Source organism: Esox lucius, chromosome 17 (genome assembly GCF_011004845.1).
Source record: "Esox lucius isolate fEsoLuc1 chromosome 17, fEsoLuc1.pri, whole genome shotgun sequence".
Lineage (NCBI taxonomy): Eukaryota > Metazoa > Chordata > Actinopteri > Esociformes > Esocidae > Esox > Esox lucius.
This window is the reverse complement of record NC_047585.1, coordinates 22,573,799-22,585,834: the sequence shown is the minus strand read 5'-3', so window position 1 is coordinate 22,585,834 and position 12,036 is coordinate 22,573,799. Positions and strand designations below refer to the sequence as shown.

The 12,036-nt window shown below is 42.1% G+C and overlaps 1 protein-coding gene across 6 annotated transcripts; it reads right to left on the bottom strand.

Annotated features, from left to right (window-relative positions):
* Positions 1-807: 807 nt before the first annotated feature.
* Positions 808-11,937, bottom strand: phtf1 (putative homeodomain transcription factor 1). Of its 6 annotated transcripts, none has more exons than XM_010881743.3 (18): positions 11,562-11,937; positions 11,386-11,447; positions 9,414-9,551; positions 9,269-9,325; positions 9,116-9,185; positions 8,877-9,035; positions 8,541-8,712; positions 8,095-8,206; positions 7,538-7,693; positions 4,424-4,648; positions 4,200-4,328; positions 3,689-3,958; positions 3,461-3,592; positions 3,257-3,343; positions 2,263-2,418; positions 2,088-2,183; positions 1,857-1,982; positions 808-1,730 (listed from the first exon to the last, which is right to left on the bottom strand). In XM_010881743.3, exons 3-18 carry the CDS (start codon positions 9,441-9,443, stop codon positions 1,710-1,712), a joined length of 1,998 nt encoding a protein of 665 aa, XP_010880045.1. In that variant the 5' UTR covers positions 9,444-9,551; positions 11,386-11,447; positions 11,562-11,937; the 3' UTR covers positions 808-1,709. The 6 variants fall into 6 exon arrangements, with proteins under 6 accessions (XP_010880045.1, XP_010880044.1, XP_019910911.1 ...); XM_010881742.3 differs by having other exon boundaries at positions 9,414-9,516; XM_020055352.2 differs by having other exon boundaries at positions 11,721-11,937.
* Between the last annotated feature and the right edge of the window lie 99 nt (positions 11,938-12,036).

The window sequence follows — 12,036 nt, the reverse complement described above, 5'->3', positions numbered from 1 at the left end:
GTGTTCGTAATCTGAAAAAAGGGATTAGACGACTACCGTTGTCGTAGTTGGAGGAAGAAAGGATATTCCGAAGGTGCACTGTGTACGACATCTGAACAAAATACACTCAATTGCCAAATAGCCAAACAGCAGATTGTGACTGCAACGTAATATATAAAGCAGCATGTCGTAATCTAGAGGTTTATTAGAATGGGGAACATACATGATCTAAGAGACTTTGACTATGGTTAGTGCCATGATGGGTGTCAAATTTAAAGGGAATGGTTCAATGGACATAAAACATCCAATTAGTGGCAGTTCTGTGGGTGAAAAAACACCTTGTTAATGAGAGAGGTCAGAGGAGAATGGTCAGACTCGTAAAAGCTGACAAAAAGGCCACAAATACTCAAAAAAACACTCTTTATAAAAGTGCTGTGCAGAACGGCATCTCTGAACGAACAACATGTTACATCTTGCAGTGGTTGGGCTACAGCAATAGAAGACCATTCCGGGTTCCACTCCTGTCAGATAAGAACTGGAGAATTAAGCTACAGTAGGCACATGATCACCAAAACCGGTAGATTGAATATTGGAAAAACAGTGGCCGAAAAACCTGCAGGGAATACTAGATTATCCCGAATCTGCATAGACTAAAATCCTTAAGGAATGTATGAAACTGGTTGAAACCTTCAGGGCGACATCCAGTCCAAAAAGGCCCTATTATCTGTAACCACATGGCAGGTGGGCATGTCCCTGTTGCTTTAAACAAATGTAGATCGGCCAATGGCCTACAAGTTGCCAAGCATAACATGTAATAAACAGACGTCATGCTTGTAAACAAAATAGTTTTATAGATTGCTTTTTATAAAGGTTTTGTTGTTACATCTTGTTGCAGAAAAATGCTGTTATCTAGATTTCCTAAGTAGATGTCAGAAGTCAGCATGTGGATACGCCCGGAGCTCAAAGATGATAGACCAGTTACCGACTAGTAAGTGCCATTCAAATACATTTCCCCACTTACGTTACGAATGCAGCATGACATGACAAACCCGAAATAAAGCCAGAGAAGCTCTATTCAATTCTACTTAAATATCACAACATAGGTTTAGAGTTAAATATATCCTATTTAAAAAATAAGCAATCAATTTAGTTCAGGAACCCTTTTGAAGACCTATCAATTTTAAATGTTAAAGTTTTCTAAACTGACAAACAGCTACATTTGAAAGTCTAAACGTCAAACCACTGTGGAATGTCAAATCTTTTAATACATTTGTTCATTCTTTTTTTCCTAAGCTATACTACCCTTTCTTCATATCTTGAAGCAGATCACATTCAAATGTTCGGCAAATTTCTCATTGTTCCGAAGGCACCCATTGGCTACTGTTTCACCATGTGAGAGCCAGAAAGTGGTCAGATCCATGGCCAATGCAGATACAGGCACAGGGTTACTAGAAAAGCTGCAGCAGATGGGTTCAGGCCACAATGATTATGTCGCCAACAATGTATGAATTACTGATTGTCAAGAACTCATGCTTGTGTACAATCACATTGTAGGAGGAACGTTGAATGTTCCTGGGAAGGCACTGTGATGCAGAGGGAATCACTCAGTAGGTTTGATGCAGAGGCAATCATACTCAGTAGGTTGGCACACTTTGCACAGATGGCCAGCTGTGGATGCTAGGTGTTGGCAGTCTACAGTGTCCAACAGGTTGTGGTTTAGCACATTCACATTAAGGCTTGATCTTCCACAACTGTAGGAGAGACAAGGAGGGCACATTCAAAACAATACATTAACCAGCAGGAACACAACTGACAGAGGTGAACAATCACTGTATGGAGAACATGAGAAGTGGTATGAGAGAACGGTGTCCACTCACTCGGATGTTGAAGCCGAGCAGGTCGCTAACCACAGCGGAGACGGCAGACAGGATGACCACACGTGTGATGTTGTAGATAAGAGGGTTCACAGTCAAACCCAGGAGTCGAAAGGGGGTGTCGAGCTCCTGTGAAAAGGTTAGTGTGAGTCATTGATGCTTTAAAAATGCAGATTATGCTGCCAGACAAAAACATTTGACCGTCATGACACAGCTAAATTGAGCCATGCTTACTTTCATTAATTTTGTTGCAAGTTTCAGAACATTGTTGACTATATTTAAATTTTCTTTCTTGTTGGGCTTCTTCTCCATCTTAAGATACAAGTTGATCTGGGGGGAAAAGTCAGACTCATTAAAAAAATACAAAAGTGTGTGTTTTAAGTGTGTTGTGTGTTGCAGGGCGCCTCACCTGTTCAGTCAGCAGAACTGATACATTGCTGTATTTACAGTTGGTCTCGGAGCCCAGAGTGGCCAGGCGGAGAAGGAAGACGATGAGGGCGGAGCCCCACACCATTAACTCCCAATTAGTCTCAGAGTCCAGGAATGTGTGGTGACTGTTCAGGAGCTGGGAGTTACAGAAAACTACTTAAATGTACTACGTTTCTACAAGCTGGAGCACAACCACAGCACACTGTACAACCGCTGTTCTTTACTAAGGGATGGTATTGTTGAAACTCAACAAATTCCTCTCAGTATTACGATTTACAATCAGAAGTCCTCAAACTTAAATAGCAGTTGGTTATAATGATTTATTCGGTTGCACAGGAGCAAGTCAACTGCACGTCAGAATCAGAGGACAGAGCAACCCGTCCTGCAGTTAGTGTAAGTCTTATGGCTACAAGGGGCTTTATATACTCTTGACCAAAATGTTGATTCTTTTTTAAAAAGGTGTGAAAACATAGGAAGATTAGTGCCAAATTCTATTGCCATCTTCCTTTGTTTACTCCAACAATTAAACAAAGAAACCGGCACTCCCACATTTATATTTATTCAATTAGTTTCACCCAAAACTAAACTCTTGATCTTACTTCACAAGTATCTCTTGATATCCAGGAGAACATTTACTAGTAACAAGATATCAATTACAGTATACTCAAGATTACACCCTTTATCATTTCAGTCAATGTAGGCTAGACCAGCACACATTAATTTCTTACAGTTGATCAGGATAATTCATTAACAGGATAGAAAATAACTTTGATCAGGATACAGAAATGGGTCTCTCTTAATGCAATCAATGGATAGTACATGATGAAAACAATCCAGGTATACAATTCAAATGACATACCCCTTAATTAGACTTTGTAAGAATTAAAATCATGATCTTAACAGTATATCATGGTGTTTCCTGAAATCCTGAACATTTAACTGATTACATACAATCTTTTGAGGATACTTCTGACCTGTGTACACAAGATGACGGCAATGGAAAGGGCCAGTAGGAAGATGGAGGAGACGATGACGTCAACGGAACGCTGGGGGCCACGTCTCTGTGATGAACAGGAAACACAAATGTCACTGAGGCCAAGACCTTCATTCCCCTAGTGGCCAAAGCCATAAGAAGTAAAACTAGAAAAAGGCATAAGAGAAGTGAGAGCAACTCAAACCTTGAGGAAGGAGCGGAGCGACAGCCACATCTTTATGTTCTGCACTTTCTTCAGCCTAAAATGGGGGATTTCTGACATCTTGGCCTTTCGTGCTGATGTGATATGGTTGAAGAATTTAGCGAAAACAAGCCGCTGTTGAATGAGAACTATGAAAATGTCAGCCACACCATTTACACTTAGTTTGACAGTAGTATCTCCACAACAGATTAGTAGGACTAAATTGCTGACCTGTTTGTAGGTCCTCTCCGCCACACACACCATGAAGAAGAAGAGCCCCGTGAGGCAGACCCTCTCCACGGTGGTGATGAAGAAGAAAGCGTACGTGTGGGCGTCAGGCTGCCCCACAGCCATGACAGCTAGGTCTGCTGCAGTCAGGGCGCTCAGGCGGGTCACGTCCAGCCGCTGAGCCAGCCGGAAGCCAAAGGGGAGAAGTGACAGTGTGGCTGTGACCAGCCCTCCCAGGGCTAGGTAACCCATGCCCTGCTCCACCACCTTCACCTTACACAGGACACATGACCTCTGTTAGGAGGACACAGGTATGGAGCACACAGTACATAGCCCTGATAGTGTTACTAGAAACAGTCAGAGCCCCAGTCTAGTCAAATCATTGCTGAACACCACTAATTGCAGAACAGCACTGAATGAGAACAGAACAGCCTTCAATCTGTATTGAGTGTATTGAGTGTGTGTTAACTGTATTAAAAAGGCGTTTGGCTGTGTGCGCTCATAGGAGGTGTACCCGTGTGAGGATGATTCCACTGATCTCCAGTACTGACATGTCTGCTTTCTTGCATTCGCCCTGCTCCCAGATGATGGCACTGACCCGGTCTCTGGATGGGTGGCATGCCTGAAGCCACGACAGCTGGCCCTGTTGAGAGAATGAGCTGCCGATCTGATACACTAAAGCTTTTTGGAGCTACATTTTAGGTGACTGCGTAAATGTGCCTCCGTTGATGGACACACCTGCTGTAGGTTCTCATCATCACTGCTGAGGGTGGCGGATGGGGGAAGGGTCAGGCCTGGGCAGTACCGCCCCTCCTCCTCGCTGTCACTGCTACCAGTGGAGGCAGAGTCAGGCTCCTGAAGAAGCTCCTCCCACATTGTGTCATCTGTATCAGAGGCTTGCCTCAGGCGTTCCACATCACAACGTTTCACCTTAGCATCCATGGCACCTCCACCACTGTCATCCTGAGGAAATGATGCAATTGGTCAAACTACATGGACCCCTTTCACTCAGACTTCAACATACACTATAGCAATTACAGCCTTGCAGACCGTTGACTTTCTAGTTGTCAATTTGTTGAGGTAATCTGAAGAGATTTCACCCCATGCTTCCTGAAGCCCCTCCCATAAGTTAGATTGGCTTAATGGGCACTTCTTACATACCATATGGTCAAGCTGACTGCTTCTTCCCTAAATAGTTATTGCATAATTTGAAGCTGTGCTTTGGGTCATTGTCCTATTGTAGGGGGAAACTGGCTTCAATCAGGTGCCGTCCACAGGGCATGGTGTTGTAAAATGGAGTGATAGCCTTCCTTCTTCAAGATCCCTTTTAGATCCCATTAAACACTCATCCATAACCTTCTAATTTGGACTGCATCTCAGAAATGCTCTTCTTTGTGATCCGAACACCTCAACGTTTTATCAGTCTTCCTCTGTCCAGTGTCTGTGTTCTTTTGCCCATCTTAATCATTCTTTTTATTGGCCAGTCTGAGATATGGCTTTTTGAAATAAAGAATAGTCTTAATTTATCAGAACAAGAATTGACTGACGAGTTTCAGAAGAAAGTTCTTTGTTTCTGGGCATTTTGTGCCAGTAATCAAATCCACAATTGCTGATGCTCCAGATACTCAACTATTCTAAAAAAGCTCAGTTGTATTGCTTCTTTAATCAGCACAACAGTTTGCAGCTGTGCTAACATAATTGGAGAAGGGTTTATTTTGATCAATTAGCCTCTTAAAATTATAAACTTGGGTTAGCAAACACAGTGTGCCATTGAAACATAGGACTGATGGTTGCTGTGAATGGGCCTCTGTACGCCTATGTACAGTATCTCACAGAAATGAGTACACCCCTCACAATTTTGCAAATATTTGATTATATCTTTTCATGTGTCAACACTGGAGGAAATTACACTTTGCTACAATGTAAAGTAGTGAGTGTACAGCTTCTATAACAGTGTACAGTTGCTGTCCCCTCAAAATAACTCAACACACAGCCATTAATGTCTATACCGCTGGCAACAAAAGTGAGTACACCCCTAATTGGGCCCAATTAGCCATTTTCCCTCCCTGGTGTCATGTGACTCGTTAGTGTTAGGTCTCAGGTGTGAATGGGGAGCAGGTATGTTAAATTTGGTGTCATCGCTCTCACACTCCCTCATACTGGTCAATGGAATTTCAACATGGCACCTCATGGCAAAGAAGTCTCTGAGGATCTGAAAAAAAGAATTGTTGCTCTACATAAAGATGGCCTAGGCTATAAGAAGATTGCCAAGACCCTGAAACTGAGCTGCAGCACGGTGGCCAAGACCATACAGCGGTTTAACAGGACAGGTTCCACTCAGAACAGGCCTCGCCATCGTCGACCAAAGAAGTTGAGTCACGTGCTCAGCGTCATATCCAGAGGTTGTCTTTGGGAAATAGACGTATGAGTGCTGCCAGCATTGCTGCAGAGGTTGAAGGGGTGGGGGGGTCAGCCTGTTAGTGCTCAGATCATACTGCATCAAATTGGTCTGCATGGCTGTCATCCCAGAAGGAAGCCTCTTCTAAAGATGATGCAGAAGAAAGCCCGCAAACAGTTTGCTGAAGACAAGCAGACTAAGGACATGGATTACTGAAACCATGTCCTTTGGTCTGATGAAACCAAGATAAACATATTTGGTTCAGATGGTGTCAAGCGTGTGTGGCAGCAACCAGGTGAGGAGTACAAAGACGTGTGTTTTGCCTACAGTCAAGCATGGTGGTGGAAGTGTCATGGTCTGGGGCTGCCGGCACTAAGGAGCTACAGTTCATTGAGGGAACCATGAATGCTAACATGTACTGTGACATACTGAAGCAGAGCATGATCCCCTCCCTTCGGAGACTGGGCCGCAGGGCAGTATTCCAACATGATAACGATTCCAAACACACCTCCAAGATGACTACTAGCCTTGCTAAAGAAGATGAGGGTAAAGGTGATGGACTGACCAAGCATGTCTCCAGACCTAAACCCTATTGAGCATCTGTGGGGCATCCTCAAATGGAAGGTGGAGGAGCGCAAGGTCTCTAACATCTACCAGCACCGTGATGTCGTCATGGAGGAGTGGAAGAAGACTCCAGTGGCAACCTGTGAAGCTCTGGGGAACTCCATGCCCAAGAGGGTTAAGGCAGTGCTGGAAAATAATGGTGGCCACACAAAATATTGACACTTTGGGCCCAATTTTAACATTTTCACTTAAAGGTGTACTCACTTGTTGCTAGCGGTTTAGACATTAATGGCAGCGTATTTTGAGGGGACTGCAAAGTTACACAAGCTGTACACTGATTACTTTACATTGTAGCAAAGTGTCATTTCTTCAGTGTTGTCACATGAACAGATATAATCAAATATTTACAAAAATGTGAGGGGTGTACTCACTTTTGTGAGATACTGTAGATATTCTGTTGAAAATCAGTCAATTAAAAATCTGTATTTTCCAGCTTCAAAAGTCAATCTAGAACATTAACAATATCTACAGTGTATTTCGAATCAATCTGATGTTATTTTAATGGACAAAAAATTGCTTTTCTTTCGAAAACCAGGACATTTCTAAATGACCCCAAACCTTTTAAAGGTAGTGTATATGAAATCAATTTTAAACTTAAGTCTACAAAACCACAAAATGTGATAAATTAAGGGCTCTGAATACTTCCAAAGGCAATATATATCCTTTAACAAAATAATGACTCAACCTATCTCAGCCCTAGCATTTTGAGTAATTATAACAGTTTGGCCTAAGAGAAAAATCAAGCAGCTGGACGCTTAAGATTAATGGTTTAAACCAACAGTTTTAGAGATGGTTCCTGAGGATCTACCCCACTGTATCTTAAGATTTACCTGAGCAGGTGAGGGGCCTGAGAAGGAATGAAGGTGTCTCTTCCTGAGGATAGATGCAGGTGTAGGTCCAGCTACACCTTTGGGCAGTTTAGCTTCCACCTCTTCATCACTAGAAAGCTCATCAGAGGCTCCAAAGCCTGACTTTGTTTGACTGGTCTTAAACAACATCACAATAAGCAGAAGAATAAAAAACACTTAGGTAGCCAAAACACCAATCACAGAAAAAAGAACAATTGCTGTATATTTAGGTAGACACCCTAGTCACTGTTTCAAGGTCCAGAATGACACCAGTACCATGCTAATCATTCACAATGTTGAGAAAAAACCAAGAAGATTTCTAAAACCCGAAAAGATTTCTAACTTCTTTAACCTTATGTTTGGAACATAATTATACTGTAAGCCAGAGTTTAAAAAGAAATCCCACACACTACTTATAATACACAATAATGTACAGCAGGTTTTTAAAAGACCAAAGAGTCCGGTCAGCTTTGTGTTTTAATTTTTGCCATTACATATCTTAGCAATAGCAGCCTTAAGGTGTGTTTTAATGGCATTACCCTTCTTTCTTCTGATCTGTACAGTCTCTGGACTTCTTCCAGCTGCCAAGGCTCAATGTCCCTTTCATTCCCATGTCCCTCTGTTCTCTTCAGTCCTCTACCCTTCCTTGGCCTGAATAACAGAGAGAGAAACTAGGTAACATTTTACCCAATGTGAGAGCAGTTTGCAAGTGTGTTAGACAGTTGGCCGACACGCTCACTCTGACAAGACAGAGATGGTGGTCTAAACTGCTCTTTTTCTTTCTCCCCCCCCCCCCCCCACTTTATTTTATTGAATATTTTTTACACATTGAACACAGTCCTCCATTTAAACAAATGGAAACACTTTAATTAGCAGGAGGACCCAGATGACAGCCATTAACTAATTGAGGAAATACAAAATGCTCCTCCTTCAGAGTGTGGTGTGTGAGTAGCATGCGCGTGTTACTGGCGGTTAGGAGCCCTACCTCCTCCTGCGTGCAGGGCTGCTGCTGCCAGGGCTGGCTGAAGGGCTCCGGTTGGACTCCGTGGACACTATTTGGCAGTGGACTGTCCCCAGTAACAACATCAGACACATGGGCCCGAACAGCTCACTAGCACTGGCTGCAGGAACCTCCACATACAACACTGCTGCTGCCACTGCAAAAAGAACCAGATGGCCCAAACCGGTTAGTCTATGCATTATTGAGTTAGTAATGGACATTTACTTTAGTTCTATAAACAGTATATTGAAGGGATTTTTAACAGGACACAGTGAGACTCTGACCCATTTCCAAACATACATAGCTGAGATGAACGTTTACCTTGCATCAAGTAGAGCACTAGGATACAAGTGGAGATGGACTTTGAGGTCACCTGGATCCACCACTGGAAGAAGAATGGGAAGAGGAGCACTCGGACCAGACCCTTTCGGGTCAGTGCTGTCCATGGACTATCTGGCTTGGCCTTGCTGAATGTTGAGCCTGGAAAAGGAAAGAGTCCAATTAACACTGTGAAAATGAGCCTGACATTGTACAACACCATGTCGTGGATGGACACTCACCTCTTACTAAGTCAACATCAATGAGGTCTGGCTTGATGTGACCAGACTTCTTTGGCTTACTGTCAATACCCTGTAGTGGTGACAGTAACCTTAGTGACAGATGCTACTCATACTAGACACTACACGCATGTATACCAAATGCTGTCAACTTACATTAAGTTCAGCTTGCTCTAGAGATTTCTCCCAGACCTGCTGGTCATAGGCACCAATCTGTTGACACATGAAAACACGCCCGTTTGTATCACCTCATGTGACAGAATTCAGTCCCTGGTTCCACTGACAGTCTAGTATGTCTTACCTTCTCTTGATACCATGCTATTCTCGCCATTGTCTGTTGATTGTGAAGACTGCGTGTCAGGTCATTTTACAGTGACACATTAACCATCTGGCAGCAATCCAGGCTGGTGCCACAACAGAACAAATAGGAGAACATCAGCTATAAAAGCAGAAACAAATCACTGTGGGGTAAAATGGGCGTTCCCACATATTCACGCCATAGCATAAAATGAATACAGCTAGGCAAACTGTAGCTAACAGTCTCATTGTACAGCATGTAACTTTATATGTTAAGGCCCTGGCTTCTAAACAGAAATACAACACGTTAATCTCATCAGCACAGAAGACAAATTAGCATTTGTTGTTGTTATCTGTCAGACATCAGACAATAATTGATATGTGACCATGTACTAAACATAAATACTTTGTTAATCTGGAATACGAGGCCCTCCAAAAAGTGTCACTGTCCAATTGTTGTACATAGAAAGCAGAAGACCTTGCAATGGTTTTCAAATGGTGTAGCAATCAGGGAGCAGTGATGGGAAAGACCAGAGTTTTGGGGGGAGCAATTGCGTCCAGTGAGAAGGAAATGCAGTCCTTTTTGAGGGTGATGAGTTTAGTGAGGGACAGGGAAACAGGACTGGGATACATCAGGCTCTTGAAATCAGTGGGGTTGTTTTTTAAAGGAACTAGTATGTCAGACATTTTGATTAAAAAGGACAGTGGAGACTGAACATGACCCATTTGTGACCAGAGATTAAGTAGTTAGAACAGGTAGCAAGTAGCCAGAGCTTTAAAAAGAACAAAGTAAAAGTACTCTGGGTCCATCTGTGTTCACCACTTTAGGGAAGTATCTAATTAAGAACATGTTGCCATCTTGAGATTCAAATACGGGTCGCCCACATGAAAGGCTGTGTCGTTAAACACTACACCACGGAGCTGTACAGTATGTCAACATGTTGGAAGAACAAGAGTTTAACCATAGGAGGACAAGAGCCCCTGGACAAGAACCCAAACCCCTCAGTCTGGTTCCATTCTAGGTTTCTTCCTAAATTTCAACCTTACTAGGGAGTTTTTTCCTAGACACTGTATCAACTCTGTTGTTGCTTGCTCTTTGGGGTTTTAGATTAAGTATCTGTAAAATCTCTTTGTGACAACTACTGATGTAAAAAGGGTTTTATAAAATACATTTTACTGATTGATTTTAGAGGACTTCAAGTAGGCCAGAGAGACATTTTGTGTTATGAAAGTGGCTAATGACCATGCTGAAAGTGGAGTTGCTCTTATCCAGATATTCAGCAGACTCCTGACATGAAACATCCTTGTTGCCTTCAATTTTATTTGGGAACTCTGTAATCTATTGATTGATTAGTCATAATTCAGGACAGTACAGCAATTTAGTTTATCATTGATAATTACACCGTTGAATTTGCTAAAATGCAGTTCATTTAAAGTTAGCAAACTGCTCATAATTGTGTAAATTGTTTTAATAATATAAGGTTAATACATTTGCGCTTCCCCTAATAAGTGTTTCATCTTTTTTTCAAATATTTGTTTTCCACAGGAATGGTAATGTCATGCTTCACCACTGAAACTGTTTTAGAAAAATTACATATGGTATGTTGTGGCTTGTAGAAATTAAATGGAATGATCGAACCAAGTTGAAGTAAACATTTGTATATTTTTTATAGCTTTTTGAATACGAAAGTGAAAGTAGTAGCAAGTGGGAAGTGTTGGATTGGGAACTGGGGTAAAGTATGAATCATAATAGACATGTGTATCTATTATAAATCCGTAGAGAAAACTGATCGTTTTCACATTTTGGTCAGTAGAGAAGTGTCACAACGGGGAAACTCGGGCTATAAATGTATTTCAAATGTTCAAACTTCAAAGCTTCGAGTATCGTTGAAGTGATATCGCACGGGTAATTAGAAGTTATGAAAATCCCTAACTTAGAACATGAAGTTACAGGGAAAAAGCAGACGTAGACTTACCCCAAAGGACAAAGCGTTTGTAGATAGATGATACAAATGTTCAGCTGTATTCGGGTGAAACACTAAAGATAATTCCCAGAAATATAAAGATTAGTCAGTAGAACCATCATCAAGGGGCAGTTATCACTAGTAGTATGAAAGTGGGATGGCGCAGTGAAGTCTTATTGGAAACTAACATTAGCTAGCGCTGCTTCGTCAACACCATTCAAGCAAAGTAGGCAACACTTCAACTCCAAAACACGTTTGAACTTAATCTGGCCACCATTCAAATTAGTTAAACGGATCCGCGACACATTTAGCTAAAAACGAGTACACTAAATAGTTGCAACACTCACAAGCTAGCTAGTCGGTATACAACGGTTCGAGAAGGTAACTAGCCAGCTTGCAGCATCTCGAATGCTGCGGTAAATACCATGATTTAAGAGCAATTTATCTTTTTTTGGTAATGATTATTTCAACGGCTTTCAAACTTCTGTATCAATTATATTTCAAAGCGAGTTTGTCCGACGAATGCACACCGACACAACTATTTCAGCTCCTTGCACTTCCTTTTTCCGGGTTAATCGAGAGCCTGCTTGTTTATTTACATTTTTCGGAACTGTCAAATCTGTGCAGTCAGTGGCGGCGAGCTGCGCGCGTGGCCCAGTAATT